General features: G+C 36.0%; 1 protein-coding gene across 7 annotated transcripts in view; it reads left to right on the forward strand.

Moving 5' to 3' along the window:
- Positions 1 to 24,511, forward strand: part of LARP7 (La ribonucleoprotein domain family member 7) — a 29,968-nt gene that overhangs the window by 324 nt on the left and 5,133 nt on the right. For 4 of the 7 annotated variants that reach the window (XM_026076728.1, XM_026076733.1, XM_026076734.1 and 1 more), the window contains exons 2-12: positions 4,578 to 4,786; positions 6,297 to 6,397; positions 6,514 to 6,597; positions 9,459 to 9,623; positions 10,298 to 10,406; positions 12,091 to 12,465; positions 13,640 to 13,775; positions 17,495 to 17,652; positions 18,615 to 18,733; positions 21,683 to 21,842; positions 24,406 to 24,497. In XM_026076728.1, the coding sequence (XP_025932513.1) occupies positions 4,579 to 4,786; positions 6,297 to 6,397; positions 6,514 to 6,597; positions 9,459 to 9,623; positions 10,298 to 10,406; positions 12,091 to 12,465; positions 13,640 to 13,775; positions 17,495 to 17,652; positions 18,615 to 18,733; positions 21,683 to 21,842; positions 24,406 to 24,497 (1,707 nt within the window). In that variant the 5' untranslated portion in view covers position 4,578. Of the gene's footprint in view, positions 1 to 51; positions 139 to 4,570; positions 4,787 to 6,296; positions 6,398 to 6,513; positions 6,598 to 9,458; positions 9,624 to 10,297; positions 10,407 to 12,090; positions 12,466 to 13,639; positions 13,776 to 17,494; positions 17,653 to 18,614; positions 18,734 to 21,682; positions 21,843 to 24,405; positions 24,498 to 24,511 lie in introns of those variants that run through there. The other 3 variants (XM_026076730.1, XM_026076731.1, XM_026076729.1) reach the window with 3 other exon arrangements.

Genomic DNA, 24,511 nt, shown 5'->3' on the forward strand with positions numbered 1-24,511 from the left:
CGGCGGCGGGCGCGCGGGCGGCCGTGCGGGGGCGCCATCTTGTCATGTCAGAGCCGGCTCGGCCCGTGTGCGCCTCCGGTCCCGCCGCTCCCGGGCTAAACACTGCCTTCTCGCTTTTTCTTCACACACACGCACCAGGTCTGCGAGCAGTCCGGGTAACAGTGCCGAAAACTGTGGGGGTCAATATCTAAATAGTTGGCAAATGTATGGCGCTTGGCCTCMTCGGGAAGTGTCATTTTGCCAGTTGCTCCAGTGGCAAAGATTGTATCCGGGCTAGGAAAACTTGTTTTACATCGTGTCTCTCCCCTTTGAAGGAGAGAGAAGAGGAAGTTCGCATGTAGCTGTGCAGTGCCTCTGAGCTGGTCTGTTTGCAGCTGCTAAAAGGGCAGCAGAACGCCTTGGTTTTGTAACCCCTCTGTCCTCTTCCTGAGTGCTCATTCCTGCAGCTTCCCTTGATCATCTGTGCTGCTTATTAAGCTCCTTAATGAGTTAACCTAACCCACTTATCCAGCAGAGAAGTAAGACTACAAAATAGTGACTTACTTCTTGGGTCAGAGACTTGAACTGTCTCCTCAGAGGATGATACAGACTCTGAGGGAGGACTATGTAGTGAATAAGACGGGAGCCAGGCTGCCCTTTTAGTGTCAGTGAATCGTTGGTTCATACAGCTAAATCAGTCTAATTGCACTCCTTACTTTTGCATCTGAAGTTAGGCTTATTCCACTTATAACCCAGAATGGCCTTTCCTAGTCATTGGAATGAAGAATGGGAAAATGAAACTCTTGAAAAGGAGTTATGACAGTAGATTAATTCTGTGGTTCTCCATTTGCTTCAACTGTGAAAAGGGGTGATGAAACTGACTTTGTTTACAGAGTTATTTGAGATCCACTGACAAAATGTCTTACTAGAGGTGCCTGTTTTCTTGTTATTGCAGTTGTCTTGTGCTATGGGCCTGCATTTTTTTCAAAACCTCCCTTTCAGACTCTGGTGATGACAGAAAACGGTGACCACAGCAGGACTGGCACAATATGGTCTGCCCATGTCTGGAGATAGCYGTAACAGCCATCACTGTCCTGTGGAAGCTGAGCCTTTTCTGTTTATGAGCACACTGGTCCTAGAATCTATACCCAGCGTTTTATGACATTTTTTGAATGCCTGAAATGTCAGTTTAAAATTACCTTAGTTTCATGGTTCGAACTGGAAAAAAAGCAGAAGGTTCTCTGTTGTTAGGTCATGCGGCAAATTTTGCTGGTCTTCATGTAATAATTTTTGTCCTTTCTTAGGACATTTTCTGCATAATGAAGTTATAAGGCAGGGTAAGCATTTAAACTGCTGCAGCTCTTCCTGTGTATATATTAGAATAAGAATACCCAACATGGATTACAAAATATATTTTTTTAAAGTACTTTATGCTGAATACCTGCTTTTATTTTGGAGTATGTGTCCAAAAGAGGAAACACTGACTATATGGAAACATTTTCRTAGTGTAAAAAGTATTTTGAATGATTCTTTCTCCTCTCATTTCTTGATATTTAAAATCCCAAAAGCAAACAAGCATGGGTATTGTTGCTTAAAATAAGGGAACTGGATATTTTACAATTGGAACTATATTTTTTGCAGACTCTGGATAACAGTTACGTTTAATTATGCTTTTCTAGGTGTCCTTGTAACAGTAGAAGTTAGGTTTGGAATTTGTTTCTATACAGATTAGCACCAATTGCTAGTTGCTATTTGTCTTGTATAAAGTGTTTAGGCAAACCACTATAGATTTGTGTGGACTTGCATTATTTTTATATACATCACCTTTGTTTTTCTGGATTTCCCCCTTTCCTCACCTACCCTGCACGCCTGCTTAATTGTCCCTCCTTTTCCTGCTTTCAGTCTTGCACGTAGAGAATATGTGATTTTTATTTTATTTGAGGAGAACTAAGAGAGGGTAGTTCTGTTTTAATAGGCTGAAATCTTGACTCTGCTTGTGCTTTCTTCTGATTTTTATTGTTTGACAAAACAGTGCTTGCAGTTGCAAGGTTGGCAAGTTAGCAAAAATGCAGACGTGTCTTATGCTTTCACGTTGCAGCTCTTATTGCTGAATTGAGATTTGCAACAGTAATTGCGAAGAAGAGGAATACCAACAAAAAAGTCAAAAACTCATAGCATTTGCTTATTTGTAAACAATATTTTCTTATATTATGAATTAAACTCAATGATCTCTCAGGTATGAGTATTTCACTACTAAATGTAGAATTGTGCACAAATTGTAAGATAGATTCATAGCTGATATTTGCTCTGATGCTTTGTTTCTAAGCTCCTCCAAAATCAGGTTCTCAAAGATTCATTTCTGAAACAGTAGCAGAAAGGGAGTACCATAAAAAGAGCAGAATATAGCTCACAGCTGTTTGGGTTTCCTTTAAGCTTGAATGAGAACTTGTCTTCTGGGAAATAAGTCCCAAGGCTGAGTGATTCAAAATGCATGAAACACTTCAGATGCATCCTTAAATTATAGCTTTATTATGCATAATCTGCAGTCAATGTGGTTATTTAATACACTGTTCAACCAATAAAAGTATCCCATAATATGCTCTACCTTAATGCATGCAACTACCTGTAGCCTGCAGCTAAGTAGTGTATTGTTCTACTGATTATTAATATAAATTAATATCTCGCTGAAGGACTTGAATGTAGCTTGAACTTCTGCTTCAGTGGGGAGTTTTACTTGGCTTATCTTTTCAAGGTAATCATTGACCTTTCACCGTCTTGAATGGTCAGCTCACAGCAGGGAGAGAAACTGATAACCGTCTAAAGAAGCCTGATTTACACAAYAATTTGAAGACAATTTCCATTTTTATGTCATCCTGTTATAGAGATGGCCTTCCTCTCTGATGGCTGTACTTGCCATTTCCTTGTATGTTACATTATAGTACTATCTGTTGGCAGTGAGCTGAGAAGTCTTTCATATGGTGATTGTTACATTAATTACTTCAATTTTTGTGTTAATTTAATTTCCAAAAAGCTGTCTGCCTTTGCCAGGCTATATTTCTGGTTTGCTCGGTAAAATAAAGTACTTTGGCAGCTTTCAAGGAGGGCTGACTTGCTACAGTAAATTGAAATGTCAACAAAAAAAAAAATGAATTGATGCATTAAAAAGTTCTAGTATTTTTCAAGGTAAGCCTGTAAATTCAAGTCACTTCTCTCTAGTTTAGTGCCTGCTTTCTAGGGACCTGATTCTGAAGTTCTTAACAGGACTTGGTTTCCCATTAAAATCAGTGACCTTTGATGGARCAGACCTAACTAAAGAAAGGAAAAATGCCTATTTAAATATAGCACATACTGATTGCCACATAGACTTGCAAGAAGGATGGTAAGTAATGGCCTCCAGAATGCAATACTCTGCATTCAACTTTTTAACAGACCAATAAATGTAGTAAGAATGTGTTGGACCATATTCAAAGGCAAGATTAGAAGTTTTTAAATTCCTGCTCTTTGGCAGGAACTTGGCAGTTGACAGTGATAGGGGTTTTCATTTTTGACATAAAGGTAATTTTTTGGAACAAACCTCACTAAACCTCCTGTGAATACCAAATGCCTGCTTAAATATATCTTGACATTGTATTTATTTATAAAGACTAATAAATGTTTCTCATTTGGCGGTTGTATCATAAATTTTTTCAGCTGCTGTATGTACATCAGTGTAACCTCTTTGCAACCACTGAACTTGCAATATATGCCTRCTGAGGCATTATCCTTTGGCCAGCCTGTTCAGAAGTCTCCTGTATAGCCTGACTTCTTTTTTTCCTCTTGCTTTCTCTTCTGCATAAAAGGGTAATTTCTGAAGTGTAGTTTTACACTCTTTCTACACTCTCTACTAGAAGATTTTAGGAASAGAGAAGCTCAACTTATGTCTTTTTTCAAATCTAAGGAAATGTATTTATTGGGAGGAACATTGTCTGCTTTTGGATAGATTTTTTTAGACTCTCTCTAACAAGTATTTTGCTCTTCTGGTGGCAGGGAATTTATGTATTGTGCAGGACAGAAAATGTCTTTTACTAAGTGCTTTAAACAATTCACTTAAATATATATTTTTGATAGYGCTGCTTGTCTGATGACTCATGAAAGCAATTGGAACTTTGAATCCTGTGATTGGTGCTGAAATTCAAAAGCTGCGGTTAGAAATCTAATGGCGAGAGCAGGCTTTGTTCATGAGGAATTCTGAATTAACACAATAGTATCAATTTTAAAGTAAAGCCTGCAGTTTGGTACTCACTTGCCTGCAGTGAATCTCTGTGGCTAAATGGCTGTACTGGGAGCCATGAGACTGAGTTCCGGCTTAGTCTTCACCACCTAGTTGCCGTGTGACCTAATGTTCCTTATCTTCTCTGTGCTTTGTATTTTCCTACAGTACAGATAAATGGCTAATACTGCGAGTCTCACAGGGGACATGTGAAGTTAGATTCATTAATGTATGATAAAACTTTTCAAAATTACTGTGTGGAAGGGGTAGAAATGCAAACCAATATTTACTCCTTGCAGTAAAAATATTTTGATCTTCACAAAGGTTATGTTTAATTTTGAGTTGACAGAATGACAGGAATGGAGACTGAAGCTACAAGAGACAAAGCCATGGAAGAGGAAAGCACTGAACAGAAGAAAGAAAGAGAGAAAAAGAAGAGGTCAAGGGTTAAACAGGTGCTGGCAGATATAGCAAAACAAGTGGATTTCTGGTTTGGAGATGTTAATCTCCACAAAGATAGATTTCTCCGAGAACAAATAGAAAAGTCTAGAGATGGATGTAAGTTGGTTTTCAGTATATTTCTGTAAACAGATATGTGTTTTTAACTTTCTTCTTTGGAATATTGCTCATGACATTATTTTTAGGCACATATGTACTTCTGGGGAAGAGAATAGGTTTGTGCTGGAAACCAGTGTTGGGATTAGCAGGTCAGGAGTCAGAATTTGGTACYAAGTTTTTGAGAAATTGTATTCATCCTTCCTATGTTCCTTTCCTTTCCTTTCCTACTGTCACCAAAATCGGGCTTTGGTAACACTACCAGCTACAGAAGTGAGTTAGTCATCTTTAGGTATCTGTTTTGGGGGGGTTGTTATTGTTTTTAACTTTGTATAGTTTCCATAACAAGCAAGCAAACGAGGATCATATTTTCTCCTCATATGTACAGTACTTGATTTGTAGGGTAGATGTATGCAGAAATTAAAATGTCATTTGGACTTGCAGTCTGACACTTCTTTCTTTTTTTTGTGCAAGTTTCATATGAGAGTGGTAGTGCATTTGCATGTAGGGCTATTACTGGTCTCTTTCCTAAAGACTTTTTTTGCGTGGTTGATTTGACCTTAGAGTAGGAAAATGAGCTTTGTTCTGAAACTATTTGCCAGTTTTGAAGAAGAAATTAGTTTGCACTTTAGCTTCAGTGACTAGTGTTCTTTTGCTTAAAAAATAGTAAATGTGTGGTAAATACAGTGTCTATCAGTRTAATTGTTGAACTGTGTTATACCAGATGGACTTAGACCTGCAGTATGTCTGTAAAATGGGGTGGTTATTTTCCATCAAATCCAACAAAACTGCAGSTTCCACGAGTGTTTACTTTTGTTTTTCTTAAGTCTGTATTTATTTGAAATGTAAATCATTAATCCAGTTGTGTTGTGTGAAAAGTCTGGTCTTCTAAGTACTTGGTATATCTTGAAGTGTATTAAACTTGAAGCCAGTTTAAAAAGGGCCTTCAGAGGTCCAAACTTTATTCTACATTTTCTGGAGCTCTTTAAGTTTGGATGTCTTAAACCTGATTTAAAAAAAAAAAATCCTTAAGACTAATATTGCATATTTTTCTGTGGAGGTTTTAGCAGCGTGACTCATCTCATCTGAAGTGTAAGAAGAAGCTCTTTTGTGTTCAGAACATTGGGTTAAACACTTAATTGAGTGCTTGAAGGAGAGGCATGTTTTCAATGCTAATTGTTTTTGTATTGTAAAACTACATAAGAAAGAAGTTTTTCTTCCCTTTCAAAGACAGTAGTTATCAGTGGGGAGGTAAAAGAATAGAACAAAATTCCTTTGATAAAGGCTAGCACAAAAGGAAATTAAATATAAGATTACTCAAAACTTTAATTATGTTGGCAAAAATTCACTTTTCTRTAAAACCTTGGCAGCATGCAGTATGGTTACAGACTATAGTTGACTTGCACATTATTTTACAAAAATACTAGATGAGTCTTAACTGTCAGTTTAGAACACATAACTAATGCTTTCTAGATTGTGTTGGTTTCATCATTTGCACCTTTTTTATCCCTAGATGTTGACATTTCACTTCTTGTTTCTTTCAACAAAATGAAAAAATTGACTACTGATGGAAAATTGATAGCTCGAGCAGTTAAAAGTTCATCTGTTGTAGAAGTGAGTATTTAATGTTTCACACTTTTGAATTTGCTGAAACTGGAGTAACAATAACTGTATTGAAGTAGACAATAATCTTAGAGAAAATGCATGTTCAATGTTTTTGTTACTTTTAGTTGGATTTAGAAGGAACTAGAATCAGAAGGCGTCAGCCACTGGGTGAGCAACCGAAGGATGTCGACAGTCGTACAGTCTATGTGGTAAGGTTGCATCTGTTATATTTGTCATTAGTCTGACGGGTGCTTTCTTTCTTATTACTAAGATCTATAGAAACTCTTTTAAACTTACTTTCTTACTATAAATGCTTTTAGATTGCAAACCCTGCTGGGCATTGTCTCTTAGGCTATAAAGATCTAATCACATAATGTTATTTATTATTACTAACAATATAACAGCAACATAAAGCAGACACATAGTTTTACCAAAATTAGAAGGTGGATTTTTTTTAAGAACATTGCAGGTTTAGTACAAGAAATGCTTGCATAAGCTGCAAATGCTAATAGAACTTGTTTTTTTTATTGCAAAAGAAAATCACCATGTGAGAGAGAAGTGCGTTGTAAATGCATTAAACTTGTAATGCTTAGAACCTTAATTGAAGGTTAATGTACACATTTAATGCAGAAAATATTTTTATATTGGAAAAGTGTCTGTACATCAGTAGCAGGAAAGGACTGGGTGGAGGGCTGGCTACTGGTGCTTGTGCAGCGTGAAGGGAAGGCAGGGTGAGCCCTGGGGGAATGGCCATGGAAGGGAAGGGATTTGTTTGGTACACTGATTTGTGCCAGCTTCAATAATTTTAAATGCTGAGCAAAGAATGATTTTGCACACTAGTGAGAAAAACAATGCATTTATTTATGTGTTTAGTGTGCTCACTGGGCTTTTCTGGTTAATGGCATTAGAGAAGTAGCACTGGTACTGAGAAATATTTACAAATTACCATAATGTAGTCAAAGCTTTAGTGTAATAACATTATTAGTTTTATCAGACAACAGAAACCTGCTGAGTTTGCAAGATAGTCTTTAAAGTGTTCCTGACTATCTGTTTACAAAGGTTGATGTTACAAGTGCCACTGGTTTTCTAACACTAACATTCTTTTAAGGGGAGAATGTACCAAAATGAGCTAGTCCTATGTTCAGGGGCTTTTTGTTTTTTAGAATCCTCCTACTGGGTCACAGTATTCTGTGGATTTTTTGATACTGAACTTCAGTGAAAATAGCTTGTGCTGTCAGAAAAACACTGTGCATCTCAACATGATATTACAGATGTGTCAAAATGGAACAACTGTTACTGCATCATTGAGCCACTTAGGCAGTAGTACAGAAAAAGATCTGATGGTCAAACTGCCATTTATTTAAAGTCCTTTATGTTTTTAATAGAATTGAAGCCAGAGTGGAATTCCATTTGTCTGTAAAGAAAGCTTTTCATGACTAGTGTTAACTCAGGTATATACCTGAAGTTGTCAGCAGCTGAATTTTCCTGAAACTAGTAATTTCTGGTATGCACCAAACTTCCTGTGAGGAAGGTATGTTATAATCATGTCCAAAGTGCCAGCCCATCCAGATAAGGAGAAACTGGATTACTCTGATCGTTATCTGTTCTTTAACATCGTATTTCCCTAACATGATTATATGGACTGCTCAGAACTCTTCAAGTATTTTGTCTATATCACTTTCAGAAAAGATATTCCAAATGTAATGAACTATATAACCTGTACATAGCTTAACTACATAGCTACCTGTTTTTATTATTTTTTAAGTTGTTGTGCAAATCCAAAAGAGGTAACTGTTGTGTTATAGAAGTTACTGAATGCATAGAGATGATATTTGGAGACTATGTAGCAATCAAATACCTTTTGTTACTACCAAAAGTGTGTGTTTTTTTCAAGTCCAATGTGCATAATATCTGTCCTTTATACTGCAGTTATAGAAGTGTTAAGCCATGTTAAATGTTTCCCTTTGGTATTTCCCCCCGGGGGAGGATGGGGGGGGGGCAGAGAGCGGAGCAGTTGTAGTCAAAGTTTTCTTGGTAAGTCTTGCTTCATTCTGGAGTAGGGGAAAGAAAGATTTCCATGTTGGATCAATACAGAGATTACAGTTAAAACCTCCARTGGGGAGGAATGTCTCCAACATAAACACAGTAGTATGTTTTCTGAATTCATGTGGGAAGTGAAAGCTTCATTTCTGAAATAAGAATTGAGCCTTAAAGATGTGTTTCTTTAAGGAGTAGTAACATTGTTACTTTACATGTGTGTATAGAAACTTGCCCTGATCTAAGTGAAATTGTTGAAATTTTTGAGAGGAAATAGGTCTGGCAGGATTTCTCTTTGGTTGGAGAAGGGAAGTGGCTAGGAACTGAAGCCTGATGTCTACAAGCTGCTAAAATGTGTTGGGTAAAGTTTTGAGTTCAAATATTTTTATCGTCTAAGCAACTGGCTAAAAATTCTCACTTGTGCCCCAACTGTTCAGCTGGCCCATAAGTGCTAATCTCTAAGCTTTAAAATGTGTTGGCTACTGGAATTAAYTCATCAGTTCATTTGAGTAATGCTTCTTTACTGACCTACAAGAACTCTTCTTTCTGTGATACCTAGGTTATAAACAATCACAAAAATCCTTGTGCTCTGCTGTGGGTAGTTTGAGACAATGCAGAGTTATGTTTGCTTGAAGGTCTTAAATTTACAAAGATATTTCATCTTGCAAAGATACAGCTACAGGTGAAGTTTTGGTATCTGTCACAGGAAGAAGATAGAAATATCTATATTAAATATATATTGTGTTTGCGCTATACTTATGCATCTGGTTAGAGATCCATTTTCAGATCATCATGTACAAATTGCTGCTACCAAAATACTATAACCTCTCACCAGCAATGATTACTGAAATAAAAACAAAAATGTTTCTCAAATTTGTCACCACAAATGTGAAAATCTCTTTTTTTTTCTTTYTTTTTTTTTTTTTGGAGGACTTTTTAATTAGAAGATATGGTAAACAGCCTGATATAATCATAATAGTCTTTGTAAGAATGTGTATATAATATTTATAAAACGAATTGTTTTATTTTTTAGGAGCTGCTTCCCAAAAATGTTAATCACAGTTGGATTGAGCGGGTGTTTGGAAAGTGTGGTAATGTAGTTTACGTCAGTATACCCCGGTATAAATCTAGTGGAGATCCAAAAGGATTTGCTTTCGTTGAATTTGAAACTAAAGAGCAAGCAGATAAAGCTATTGAGGTGAGTAATGGTACCTCTGTTAACATTCCTCGTGTTTGTCACTCTAATATGGATAGTATAATCTTGACAAGTGCAGTGGAAGAGTAGCTTAGTGAATTTTAGACACAGAAATTCCTAAAATATCATAATTTAAAAACTAAAGTATTACGTAGTTGTTAGTAAGAGTTATGTCTCTGTCTCCTACCCTCAGACCTTCAATTAATTCCACTGTTCATAAAAAAAAGGGTAATTCTGTTGGACAAGCTGGAGTTTTAATAGAAACATAGTGGGCATTTTGGGGACTAATTTGGTTGGATACTCTCAGCATCTTTTGATTACAGAAATAGAGATTTCCATCTAAAAGGAAAATAGCCTATTAAATTTAATTGGAAGAATATAGTCGTAACAAGTTCTCTGCCTTCTAGTACGTTGTTTAAAAAGTTTTAAAACGTGTGCATTTCAATATAATGGTAATAGAGGCAAAATGTTGAATAAACACAAAGACATAACTTTAATTATGTGAAATCAAATAAGTCTGGTAGGACTGAAAAAATAATTTATACCTTTRGATTCATAGGGGACTGCATCTTTCCTGAATGGCTGCAACACTATTGTTTTTAACTTGGGTGGGGATTTAAAAAAAACAATAATTTTAAGTAGGGATTTGTTGATTTTAATTTTTTTTTTATCTTAAGTTTTTGAATAATCCACCAGAAGAAGCACCACGGAAACCTGGGATTTTCCCCAAAACAGTAAAGAATAAGCCTGTTCCTGCACTGAATACAAGTAACAGCAGTGTAGTAGGTAAGTGTTAATAAATTATTAGGGTCAGGAAACCCTGTTTTGTGCTTCAGCTTCTGAAGATAAAATTTTAAACTGCTATGTTACTGCAGCATAATCTTATGTTTCTTGAAAAACCTATAAAAATAAGAATGCCTGCTACTGTTCTTTTTGTTGGTCRATGTGGGTGTAAAAAATGGAATTGTAAAAGCAAATGAATTGTAAAAGTGAAATATGGTAAATTTCTGCCTTTTTGTTCTCCTACTTGATAAGGAAGTTAAATTCTTTTTCTTCCCTTGCTAGCTACTACCATTAGTCATTGTTATGCTAGCAGAACAGATTTCAGATTGTACAATTAATCATTATTTAAGCACTTAACACTAGCAAAAGACAAATGTGACAGATTGTTTTAAAATATTTAGTATTGAAAAGAAAGATACAAACATAGAAGCAAAATTACGCCTAAATGTTAGTGCTGTTCAGATGAGGTTACGATCATCTGATGTGTTTCAGACCAAGCCTTCCAATTTTACTCTCTGATTAACGTTTCAGCATGATCCCCGTGAAGAGAGTAGTTTTGGCATTTTTCTCTTTRGAACTTTCACTGTTTGAGCAGTCTGTGGGGGAATTAACTATTCACAGTGTATTTATGGTTCCAGCTTTCATGATTTATATTAATTACTGACAAAAACCTGGAGCATATTGCAGAGAAAAGAATCTTGAATTCGGCTGAGCACTTTTCCAGTGAATAGTATCTACTATTCTAATTAAAATATCTATTGAAGTGTCGTCATAGGATCATGTTGTAACTTCAATCACTAAAGCATTTTTCCTCTTGTTTCTGATGAGATAGTACTCTGTTTCCTAGCCTTCAGACATCTTCCCTTTTTTTGAAGCATGATGTTGACTCATTTGTTATATTCCTCATTATMGCTAGTTCTTTGTTAATATATCCTTGATTCATACCAGTAACTACTAGGGCTTATTAAAAATCAAAGAAAAGCATGCTTTTCCCACTCAGGATCCTCAAGATCCTCTCTACTGCTCCATACTGCATCCTGCCTATGACAATTTTGAAGCAGGTGAACAATTTCAGGAATTAAATGTTTGGGGAGGGGGTCTTCCATTTTGTTTTTTTTTTTTTTCAGATTGATAAAAGTTAAGGCAACATCATTTAATTCAGTAGAAATACAGTTATTCATTATGTAAGTAGTGTGATAGATCCATTGGGCTTATGAAAGCATCTACTGAATGTATTCAGCTAAATGTTGAGTATCCCCTTGTATTGTTCTCAGAATACGAGTTAGCAGTCTTTATTTATTTGCTCGTTTTTGTGTTGGCTGGCCTGGAAGGAAGAAGGTATCTCTCCTCAAAGGATGGCATAATAAAATATGAAGAAGTCTAGATCCTTTCTTTTTAATTTGAGAGTAAGCATTCCAGGAAACTTGCAGTCAAGCTTCACATGTGACCTGGGGGTCTTTTTGACTTTGTGAGACAGTCTTACCTATGTTTTCTCTCATTTGCCTAAAATGCTTAGGAAGAATTTCAGGATAATGTTTCAGATCTTTTAGATGTGATAGAGACAGGCATTTTATTTAACATCCCAAATTATAATGATGTGTGATAATACTATTGTTTAGTTAGATTGGTTAATCTAATCTAGTCTTTAATCATTGGCAGAGTTTTAAGTATTATATTTCTAATGCAGAGGAGAAGAAAAAGAAGAAAAAGAAGAAATCCAAAATGAAGAAAGAGGGCAATGTACAGGCAGCTGTAGAAACAAAGGAATCAAACATAAACACTACAGCAGAACAAGTACCGAAGTCAAAAAGACATAGGACTTCATCTGAGTGTTCAGAAATGGAGGCACCTGAGGCCCACAAGCAGCCCTCTAAGAGAGAGAAAAGAAAATGGGACAGAACAGAAAGCTCTGAGGCGCCTGTGGAAAACAGGCCAGGGAAGAGAAAAAGAAGCAGCTCTGGAGACGGTGAGGCATCAAATGCAAAAGTCAAGAAAACTGTTCAGAAGGATGAAGTTCATTCTGTTAAAGAGGAAACAACGGAAGCTCAGAAAGATCCCAATGGTAAAACATGTTGCATATCTTTATAGTATTGTGTCTTTATTTGGAGGAATACAATCGAAGGACGGATCTCTCTGCTACAAATGATGAATGGTAGGCTCAGGAATGGGGGAAGAGCATGGATAAGGAGAAAAGCTTGAGTCAAAGAAATGCTGTTCTCTTTGCAAATTGCAAAGTCAATAGGATTTTTGAAATGCAAGTAGGTAACAAGCAAATGAGGAAAGGAGAGTTGCTAAGCATATGGCTGCAAAGCAGCGAGAAATTTAACAAGACTGTAATCTATGTAATATAAGTGCATTGGTGAACTGACTTCAGGAAGCTAAGAGGTTTATTGCTTGGATTAAAGATTATTGAATAAGCCTTTCAACTGCTGGTGATCAAATCAGACACTGAATGTCTCTCTTTGAAAGAGAAGCTTTGAAAGACTAACTGCTAAAAAGTTGTTCTGCTTGTGTCATAGGTGAAAAATGGATGATAATAGTGGAAGGATAACAGAGTCCATTTAGGAATATACAGAGTTCTGCAGTTAAGTTTAAACCTAGTAATGAGTCATTCCAAGGAGATAAGCTAGATGGAGAATAGGAAAGAACTTTCAACACTCAAGTGGATGAATCTCATCAGAAATAAAAATTGTTTACAAAGAAGTTAATATCAATGGAACTTCAGTGAAGTAAAGTATGGATTAAACAGCCTATGCAAATGGTGACAGTATAAGGATCTAGATAAGTAAGATTAAAATACAAAAGAAAAAGCTGGTGATCCTGGTTTCTTACATGAGATAAGACAAAAAGCAATAGGTGGGATTAAAAGCCGTATTGCAATCACGTGGAGTTGACAAGGATCCGTGATTAGAGGCTAGATTGAGGTAGCTGAGAAAGTGGATTAGAAATAAGTAGTAGGCTCTGATTCTGTGAAGGGGTTTTTCATTCAGATGAGTTGAAGAATCGATGCTTTTATCAATAAAAAATTGCTAGAGGAAAAATGGGGGAGGTGTAGTCAGGATTGCAGTTGGTCACTGTTGTAGTTTTCAAATGGTTTTAATATAAAAACAAAAGAACTAAGAGTTAAATAAGTAGAAATATGCTATTTTATGAACTGTCTACTAAAGCTGTATTTTTATCTCTTTAAGTATCTCTTAAGTTAGAACTCAAATTTTCTTTTGGACTTTTTCGTTTAGAAGTTCCTGCAGAGGATGACAAAGAGGCTGATAAGAAAGACACTTCCCTTTCAAAATCTAAACGGAAGCATAAGAAAAAACACAAAGAAAGGCACAAAATGGGTGAAGAAGTCATTCCACTCAGAGTACTCTCAAAGTATGTTATAAAACTAACTAGCTTAGCTTGGTAACTAGTTTACACAGTATTTTTAGTAGTACAGTAGTATTTTCTACARTTCTTTGCAGTTTATTCACTATCTGATGTATGGGGAGGTGTTTTGTTTACTGATTGTTTAGTTGCTACAAAGCCCTTTAAGACTATAGAATATTTAACTCATCATCTCTGTTCTAATATTTGCATTTTGAAGTTTCTGGTTAGCAGATACTTATGTGGAACTAATCAAAATTTTCTTCAGTAATAGTACTGCCTTTAAGTGCTGATTTGGAGGAATTCTTTTGCCTGTGTGATGGGTGGCTGTTACAACATGTACATGTGTCAGCAGAAAAACATCTTAAAGGACTGCCAAAGTTAAAGAACACATATAAGGGTTTCTTAATTTCTGTAATGAAAGCCTCAGAAAATTTATTGGAACCATTTTCCTGCTTTCACTAATACTTCCTCACCTCCATGCTGCTGCCATGTTTATTCTGTACCCTTCTTCACTACAGTTTTTGAAACAGCCCCTTGGCTTTTTGCAACTACTGCGGCTGGCTGAGACAAAGTCTAACAAGCCCAGCTGTTTCCATGTAACTTTTCATAGTGGCTTTATTCTGTACCACTTCCAGTCCTGGATTAGGCACAGGCTGGACTCCTTGCAGTTCATTACTAGGCGGTTGATGATCAAGAGATTGTCATACAAACATTGGTATGTATTATTAGGGAATTGCCATCCCAACTGTACCTAAGAATTTCAAATTTGTTTTCAAATTTATTTTTTAGTGTTTAACAGAGTAATAATTTCAATATGTATTGATAGTCAAAGTCATCTTTATATAGGCAATTTCATAGGTGTACTTTATTATTAAATTGGCTTCATGAAAAACTTAAAGCAATGCTGAGACTAATTTTTCCTGGAGTATGTATTTCTAAATTTTAGTGTATAGTTAGTTACAGGAAGCATTTTCAATAGTCACAAGTTTTGCATACTTTATTGAATTTGACTGCTTAACAAGCTTACATTATGAACAATGATTTCCCATTGTTTCCAACCATTGGAATTTTATTTCAGTAATTCAGAATACCTTTTCAATGTCTCATAATTTTTAATATTTGTCTTTGTTATGTCTTACAGTCCATCACCATTGCTAAAGTGCAATTCCAATTTTTATACAACAGAGTTGCATATTAGCAACAGTATTAGCCTGTAGTTAAAGAAGTACAAATAACAGTCCTAAGGAACTTTGCAAAAGATCGTTAGATTGAGGCATGTTTTTAAAGCTTATAAATATTTGTCAGACCTTCTGGATTTGTTTTACATACTTTGAATGTGTTTTTCTTATGTTTTAGATTATTGCACCCTGTATGACTGTACCCTGTAATGAATGCAATATTCAGTTCTACCTGTATAATGCAGTTACTCCACGAATCACCCTGTAATTGTTCCTCSTGGGGGAGGAAAAAGTAGACATTTAAGCTGTGCCATTCCAGAAATTCTCAGTGAACTTCTGTAACTGTTGATCTTTTAGGATTCACCACAACTAAAACATGGAAGCACTTACTTTTTCAAGCATCCAGCAAGTACCTCCATGTTAAAGTAGAGGGGGTCCTTTGCTGTAATGAGACCATCTTTCTGTAATGAGACCATCTTGTACTGTGATGAGATTTTATTTTATCTTGTGCTTCATATTTAACAGGGATACTATGTACAATTACTTATATAGGGTAGAAAAGAAAGTCTTACTATCCCCTTGCACACAGAAATTCATATGACTTTACCCAGGAAGAGTTTCACTGTTGTACAGTAAGGGGATTTTTATTGGTAGTGTTCCTAATTCTGTCAKTCCTTTTTGTTCTCTTTAGTTCCTACATCCAGTTAAGTTTCCTAGGAAGAGAAAAGTGTTTTCAATGTTGAGAATATAGGATTCACCATCACTAAAACATGGAAGCACTTACTTTTCAGGAACAAAACAAGTACATCCACATTTAAGTTGTGGGGATCCTTGTAAGCAGAGACTACACACTTTTCCCCACCTGCTCTGAAATTGTAACTATAAAAAATACTGGGTTTTAAAGGAAGATACAGAGTTTTTTGATAATACAGTAATAAAACATGCAAACACTGAGGCTTTGAGCTGTAGTTAATTTCTAGAAACACAATCGAGACTAGGATCCACCACCACTGAAACATGGAAGCACTTACTTTTTTAGGCAGCAGGTACCTCCATGTTAAAGCAAAGGGGGTCCTTTAAAATTGTTCCGCGTTAACAGTTGAAAATACTGCTTAGAATTGCTTAAAATATTTTGAACATTCAACACTTTATGCTTGTAATTCTGTTTAGCCAAAGCATGCTTTTATTTGCTTACTGAAAATTTCCTAAAGGAGGCCTCTTAGTTCTAGTCAACAAATCTTCTGGCAGTAGTGTAGAGGAAAAGTTGTTTTTCAGCGTGGATGGTATTTCAGGATTGAGAACAGGATTCACCTCTACTAAAACATGGAAGCACTTACTTTTTTTAAGTCACAGAAAGCACCTCCATGTTAAAGTAAAAGGGGTCCACAGAAACCAGTAGTTAGTAACGACTTGTGTCCTCTTCCACCAGGATACTGAGACTACTGCATCAAATACAGGAGGAAAAAAAAAAGTTCAAATTTTAGTTAACCTTAGCATATAACACAGGGGAAAAAAAAAAAAGGTTGAAAAGAGCATTGTAAATACTTGCCTGGCTCATTCCTCATGGTCTTCTCTTCCTTCTCTTCCTTTCAGTCAAGTTAACAAGGAGTACCTCCTTGAGCTTGTATTTATACCATACCTTCCTATGGAATGGTGTTGCCTCTTTATCTCAAAGAATCATTACGTGGGTCTTTTGTTATTTTAATGTCTTTGCTCTGTTGAGAATGTATGATCCTGGGTGAGTCTGGATGCTTTTTTGAAGTATAAGTTGTCAATGTTAACAGCTAAAACCATTACCACAAGATATCCTCCTCTTTAAAAATCCTCTATCAGCTTGTTTGATAGCGCAGATTAGGGTAACAATGAGTCGTTCTCACAGTGGCACTGTAGGCATTGTGTTTCTGTGGAGCAAAGCTCTAGCTGTTTGCAGAAACATCTCCATGTTAAATGTATGTAAATATATAAATTGCTTCCATGTGGTGTTATTTTTTAACCTAAGTGCATTTGAATAGTAAGGAATGTTCTTATCTCAGTAGGTTTTTGGTGAGTTTAACCAGTTGTTGATTTTCAATCAATGATTTTTCCAGAAAAGAAATGACTGATTCTTAATATAGTAACACACAGGAGAGGCTTCACTGAACTAAGTCAGCAAATTCAGAGTTCACTGTGAATCAACTCTGAATGTTGTGCGCRTGCTTTGTGTAGTTCCAGTGGAAAACACTGAATCCTTCTAGTTTACCAAACCATTCTAAGTGTTTTTTGAAGATGTGTAACAAATTTGGGAGTTACTCTATTTGAATGATAGGTTGATCTTGTTAGAACTTACTTGGAATATTAAAAGATAAAGTAAAATAATACCAAAGGGAGATAGACTTAAGGTTCAAGATAAGCTGAAAGCAAGGAGATTCCTAATAGTAAGAAGGGTCTCCAAAGTACTCCCCAAGTTCAGCTTAAGCTATTTGTAAGGTGTTTTGTCTTAGGTTTCTGAGTTTCTGAACTTTGTTTTTGTTTGCTGCTGACATTCTCTTCCTTTGTTGTTATCTGTAGGAGTGAGTGGATGGATTTGAAGCAAGAATATTTGGCCCTTCAGAAAGCCAGTATGGCCTCCTTAAAGAAAACAATGTCTCAAATCAAACCTGAGCCTACGGGAGAAATGGAAACAGACACTTGTGCACAGAAAAAGCCTCAGACTAAAAATGGCAAATGTAATGCTGGTTGTGGTGTTTCCTGTTTTGTTTTTATGGTGATTCTAGTACACAAACATAGTTACGGTGCTTTAAGACCTTGGTTGTCCAGAAGAATTGGAGTACAGTTTTAGGTTCTGTAACACTGGTGCTTTCTCTGAATGCCAAATATTATGAAAAACAAGCACCCCTCATTCAGGTCTGGGATTAAAGAATTTGGAGTAAAGAATAAACCAGTGATTTAAGAATACTCCAGTAGCACTTTTTAAACCTAAAGATCATTTTAGGTAATTTTGATCATAAACACCCTCGGAAATAAATCAAGAATCTGCTTCTTGATGATGTAACCTGGGCCTGATTTACTTTGACTTAACTGTTCTTCCACAGAAGTTTACAAAGCTGTTGCTGTAAGGAGTTTATAAAATGGCTTGTAATCAATTTTTTTAGGTTTCTGGTTAGAAGTAGCTTTATGATTGTGTTGTCTTGGTTAAATTGATGCGTTTTTTAAGCAATAGGACTGCTTGCTCTTTACTTTGGATCCTCTGTACTTTTCTCTGTAACTTCAATACGCCCAGCTCAATGCCTGTCTGCTTATTTTATAACTATAATTCAGGGTTCAACTATTACTGTAGTCAATTGAATGTAAAATATTTTTGTTGGGAGGCCCTCTAAGTTGTAAAAGAACTTCTGTAAGACTCTCTTCGTGGGAAGTATTTTGGTTTTTTTGGTTTGTTTTCTTAGTCATGGTGACTTGACTGTAGTAAGTATTTGTTTCTGCTGCCAGTAGATGTGTGTGAACAGATTGGATCCAAGATTAAAGAAAAAAAAAGAAAAAGCATCTACGTTACCAATATTTGATGCTCTTTGTTTTGTTCTGTGTGTACATCGCACTGCTTGTGTGTTTTTGTAGTATCTTTTGCTTTGCCAAACCGTTACAGGTACAATTTCATTATGTTTTTTTCCCTGCTCTTCAAATTAACCAGCCACCAGTGAAGACTGTGCCCCTCCTGCCAAGGCTAACACAATGGGGCCCCAGTTTGTGAGTGGAGTAATTGTGAAGATCATTAGCACTGAGCCCCTGCCGGGCAGGAAGCAGATCAAGGTAATGTCTTTGTAACCTCAGGGTAGCTGTTAGCCTTTCCACTTACAGTGCCCCCAAAACGTTTGAATATGGAATACCATGTAAACAATTACCAAATTTTTGTCTGGCCAGTAGCTGTGTACAGATGCTTCCATAGTACCTGTTAATAGAAGATTTTACAAAGGCAGAATCAGGTAATGTTTCAAAGGAAAAAGTAGCTGTTAGAAAGTACTTCAAGCAATGTCAAGTTTACAATGAAAATAATGACAAAAATAATGCCCTAAAGGGTGAGCAGTTCTCACCTTCAGCTCCAGCCCTTGTTGCTCTGTCCTTGCATTTTCAGTGTGAAAAACGTGGCTAATTTTATATTGTTAAAAGTAAATCACTGTTGATAGCGTTCTTACATTTTGAAGAGTTTAAGTCAAAGTGGGTGCAGCATTCCTTATTCATTAATGTGCCATAGTTCTTTACTATCAAGGAATTTTTAATAGTAAACTGGGATTTCAACCATTAACAGGAATGTGGGGGCAAGAAAATGCTCTTTGCATGGGAAAGTAACCATCTTTTTCAGCAAGAAATTCGCCATCACAAAAACTTCATTGAGAATGATGACATTAGAACTTGTGCAGTGATTCATTCATTGATATTCTTTTTCCTATGGCAAATGTTCCATTTTCTCAATAAAAACTAAGGACAAAAGTGTTTAGGAGAATCTGAATTTTCTTTCATGTCATATATGAAAGTTCTATACATTAAATAGAATATTTTCCTGTAAAGACAGTAACTTTTTTAAACTGTGTCCTTTCAAAATGGAAATATTGAAACAGTTTTCCAAAGGAAATAACAGAATTTTTTTTCTGGTCCATGAATGTGACAAGGGTCAATTTTTCCTGAAATTGTTTTTGGAAGCATAACGATTGGAAATAATTTGAACAGCTTTAACTCAGATTGCAATAAATACTTAGTAGACTGTTTAAGACATTGAGAGAATAATTTAAACTCAAGTTCTCAGATGACTTATCAAACTACTTATGTTTACAACTCTGAGTAGTCCATTTGAAGTCACTGTGGCTGCTCTCAAGTGTGTGAAGTTTACCATGTGCGTAAATCTAAGCAAGATGAGAGGCACATATCTCTCACTGAAAACAAACTGTTGATATGGTTTCAACTTAATCAGCCTTATCTATTTAGGTATTTGCAGGCAGTTGTCTGAGCACTAGAGACACTGGGAGAATGTGTGGCCCTCATATTAGTTGTCACTGTAATATCTGAGGGCCAACTCAGTGTGGCTACACTATACATTTTATTGTGTTAGGTTTGTGTTACAAAACAATATATTGTATTCAGGGGGAAAGTTTACTCTTCCCACAATAGCTGAAAACAAACTTAGTCTGATGTTTTCACAGACATAAATTGTTATTCTTTAGGTTTAGTTGTAGGGAAGCGTTTCAGGGAAAGTTAATACTTTGTGAAAGTAAAGGGAGGCAGCATAAGACTAGTGTGGCCTTTGCTATTACATCTTTGGTTGCAGGGATAAGCAGGACAGGCAAAATATTTCACAGAAATGTTAACCAAAAAAAAAGGCAAGCTTTCAAGAGCAAATATAATTGCAGAATACAACTGTAGCTGGAGGAAGTGACAAACTTTAGGATGCACTGGCTCTTTTTCAGGTCTGAAAGCTGCAAACTGTGCTCAATGCCTATTGGATTTATTTTATTTATTTATTTATTTATTTTCCAACCACACTAGATGGTCCCATGAAAGGTATGACTCTTCCCCTAAACATTGCTTTGCCTGTGTTCCTGGACTGTCATAGCTACAGCAACGCTACCACAAAGCAATGCATGTAGTGGCTCCTTAATAAAATTACAGAAGTGATCTCTCTTTCTGGTTATGTGCGGCAAACCCAAATTACTTAGCACACACTGGAATGATATTTGCAAAATAGTTTTAATATTTTGACGTTTAAAATTTGTACTTCAATATTTCCATATTCTGCTATTAAATATGGTGTTTCTCAGAGATAATCATATTTGTCAATACCAAGAAATGGTTTGGGTCCTTTCTGTGCAAGTCATACATGGGATACTAGAATTGAGAGTTGAAAGTAGGTTTTTGTGTTTTGGGTTGTTTTTTTTTTTTTGAGGGGGGGAGGCTCTCAAATGATCTTGGCAGTCTTGGCACTTACTCCTCCTCCCCACCCTGTGTTTTTAAGGTTGTGCTTGGGTAGTGGAGGGTTAAAAGCAGTGTGTAATTCTTGAATAGAAGCATCTTGAGCTGCCTGCTGTGAACAAAATTGACTAGGAATGTGTGATCTTAGTTAATTTCCCTAACAGCAGGAATTACAAGTGAAGTGCTTCATCTGAAAGAGCATGTGTGACGACTCTTCAGCTGTTGGTGAAAATTTTTAGGCAGAGGTCATTTCATAAAGAAATGAAGGGCTGGTTTACTGTACTGATTTCTCAATTCATCTGTTGTGGTTGAGCTTCTGTTTATATTTCGTGCTCCTATGTTTATATATGTTCTTCTAAGAATTAAATGAAATATATTTTTATTGGACTGACATATCAGTGTTCTATATAAAAAAAAARGGGGGGGGAGGGGAGTCTGTGCAGATACAACATTGAATTCAAGGGAAAATTACTTATGGCCTGTTAGTAAAATTATTCTTCTGCAAAGAATATCTGCAAGAATTAGCTGCTCTAAATTCCTCTTGGAGGACAAGATGAGAGATTAATGAGATGTACTGAAGGTTAGGGCTCATAACTCAGAATTCAGTAATATTTTTATGAAAAACAATACATGAATGCAAAACTACTTGACAAGAGATTTGTTCATTAAATGAAAAAGTTCACTGTTGCTTCCTTCCACTTAATGACCTTTTTGAAAATACCAGTGATCCTCTGCAAACTTGTATTCATTTTTTTCAAGTCTGGTTTATGGGCTGTGTTCTTTCACATGCTTTGGTAGGATGCTTTGACAATGATGGCTGCTGTTGCTTATGTTGACATGCTGGAGGGAGATACAGAATGTCATGTCCGTTTTAATACTCCTGAAGATGCGCAGACTGTTATGAAATCATACAAAGAAATACAGATTAAAAACAACTGGAAATTTGAAGTCCTCACTGGTAAGTTGTTGCTGKTTTTTTTTTTTAATGATAGGTCAAGAGAAGACTTCTAAGTACTATGAGAAGGATGGTTATTGCATGTTAGCTTTATGGAACGTATTCAGATATTTTTGTAGTTTATGTATATGACTGCTTTTATAACTTTATTCCTATCAGTTTTCTCTATTTTCAACTGTAATGAAATTGTTAAAACGCTAAATATTTTTAAACCACTGTTCAAACCAAAATAATGACTTTATTTGCCTTTGTGAACTTAATTCTGTTCTTTTAAGATTGTTTTTCATTTATTGTAATAGTTACATTACTTTTACTGCCAACGGATTGCAGTACTTAATTCACATTTCAACTTTCAGTATAATGTTCTGATGATTCTAAAGAATTGGAAATGAAGTTTTTTCTTGTGAATACTAATTTGTGATATGTGACATAACAGGACAAGAATCTCACAGCATGGATATGCCTATAGTGGTATTAGCGCTTATGTTCCAGTTTATCTTCTTTCAGGGTGCTGAATAGCTTATTCCTGTGTAATGTCGTCCCCCCCCCCTTTTTTTTTTTCCCCCATCTACACTGATATACCTGGAGCTTTAGCCTCATGTGTGGGGCTTTGGTTTTTCTTCCTGGAATTGCTCTGCTGTTCTAAATTCATATCTTGCCTTAGATTGGAATAGTTTTCCATGTATAAAGAAGCCCTTTATGGAGGGGAGGGGTAGAAGAAGAGGAGTCTCTCAACAAACTTAGTTACTGTATCTGTAAAATTTTTAAATGTAGACTGGACACACAAAAAAACTAAAAGAGCAGAAAACAGATTATAAAACAGTGCAAATGATTCTCTCATATATGCATTTAAATATTTTACCACAAACCCGCAGTAGATCCTCACACAGGGCCCAGATAGAATATTTTGTTCCATGCATATGTTGATGTCAACCCACATAAATCACAATTAAGGACTGCAGAAAGAAGAGCTGTAATGGAAGCATTCACCTTCATGATAAAACCAAGCAAAGTTAATTAAAGTTTGGGACTCACTGATTGTAGCTAATTTTGAGATAAAAAAATTGTCTCCAGAGTGTTCTGTGTTCCAGAGATCCAGAAACAACTTGAAGAAATATGGCTCTTTACAGCTGTACACTCTGTGTATTTGTCTGTATTTTTGCATCCTTATGTAAAAGAGTATAGTAGTAGATTGGGAGTAGATAAGTACTAGATTGTAGTATTCTTCCATTCATGGTTGTAAGATTCCCCCCCTCCCCCCAATCACCTCATTGAAATGAGAATAGAAAGGCTTCTGAGGAATGTAGAAGTCACAATAAGGATTTCAGCTTGTCTTGGTAGGATAAGGTGAACACAGAGAGTAACAATAGGGAAAGTCTTTAATGCTCCCCACTGAAGAGAGAGAAGCTTTCCCAGCAATATTTTACTTTATAGAACTTGACTTTGACTAAACTTCTTTGGCTTTTCATCTGACAAAATAGTAGCCATACTCAGTAATGTTTAGACATTAGTGTGATTGAACTTATAAATCATGTAGTTAAAATGTATTTAAAATTGTTCTCAAAATTATTAATTCTATAACTCTTCCAGGCACAAAGATCACTTGGAAACTTGCTCACAACTAAAGACTTCCCATGAGATCATACCCCATTACATTACAAAATTCACTATTGTGATAGTTATGGTACAAGCCAGAGAAAACAATGAGAAACTACTTATTGCAAAACAGCCATTGAAGAAAACTGCAAAATTAATTCTACACATATCCCCCTCACGATCAATTATTGCTATGCTGCCCACAAAGTCCCCAGAGTTTACTTCTAACAGTGGTTTTGATGAAACAAAAACACAATATTTTTTTAGAGTCTGCTCAATTGTTTAAAATTAGTTAAAGGTTGAGTATATTAGTGAAGCAAATGGCCTCTGAGTGCTGTGATGAAATTTGTCTTAACTAAAACTGAGCTCCTTCTACTGCTTCTGTATATACAGTGCTGTTTCGTACTTCCTCATATCTTTTTGTTAAACTTGTAAAACTAGTTGCTTAGGGATACTTAGTCCTGCTGACAATATGGTCCTAAGGTTGTTAGTGACATGATTCAGGTCCTACCCATGACTTGACTCAGGTCCTGCCCAGTTTGCATAGAATGAAAATCTTACTGTCAGCTTTAAGTTTCTTCAGACAGAGGATTTCATTTTTGTTCACCCCTGTGTGTGTTGGCCAGATGTTGCAGTGCTGTATGACTATAAAATTTAAGACTAATAGGAAAGACTTGACTGTAATGTACATTTGTGCTCAGTGATCTGATTTGAAACTAACTTTATTGAGATGAGCAGAGAAGATTGTTGGAAGAATGGAGTTGTTTTGCTGTCCTAATAAAAAGAAGTTCATGTATTTTGACAAAGAAATCCTTTTCTTACTAGAACTGAAATTTCAGGCTTCCCTAACAAATATTTTTGTGTATGTTCCTGAGTTAAAATAGATTCCTAATCATCAGAGATGAAATACTGCATCTGCTTATATTGGATTGTTTTATTCATGTACTGTCCTGTTAACTTGTGTATCAAGGTGATCATGAACAACGGTACTGGCAGAAGATTCTGGTGGACAGACAAGCTAAACTTAATCAGCCTCGAGAAAAGAAGCGGGGTACTGAGAAGGTAAGTTGCAAGTC

Source organism: Apteryx rowi, unplaced genomic scaffold (assembly GCF_003343035.1).
Source record: "Apteryx rowi isolate R43461 unplaced genomic scaffold, aptRow1 scaffold_438, whole genome shotgun sequence".
NCBI lineage: Eukaryota > Metazoa > Chordata > Aves > Apterygiformes > Apterygidae > Apteryx > Apteryx rowi.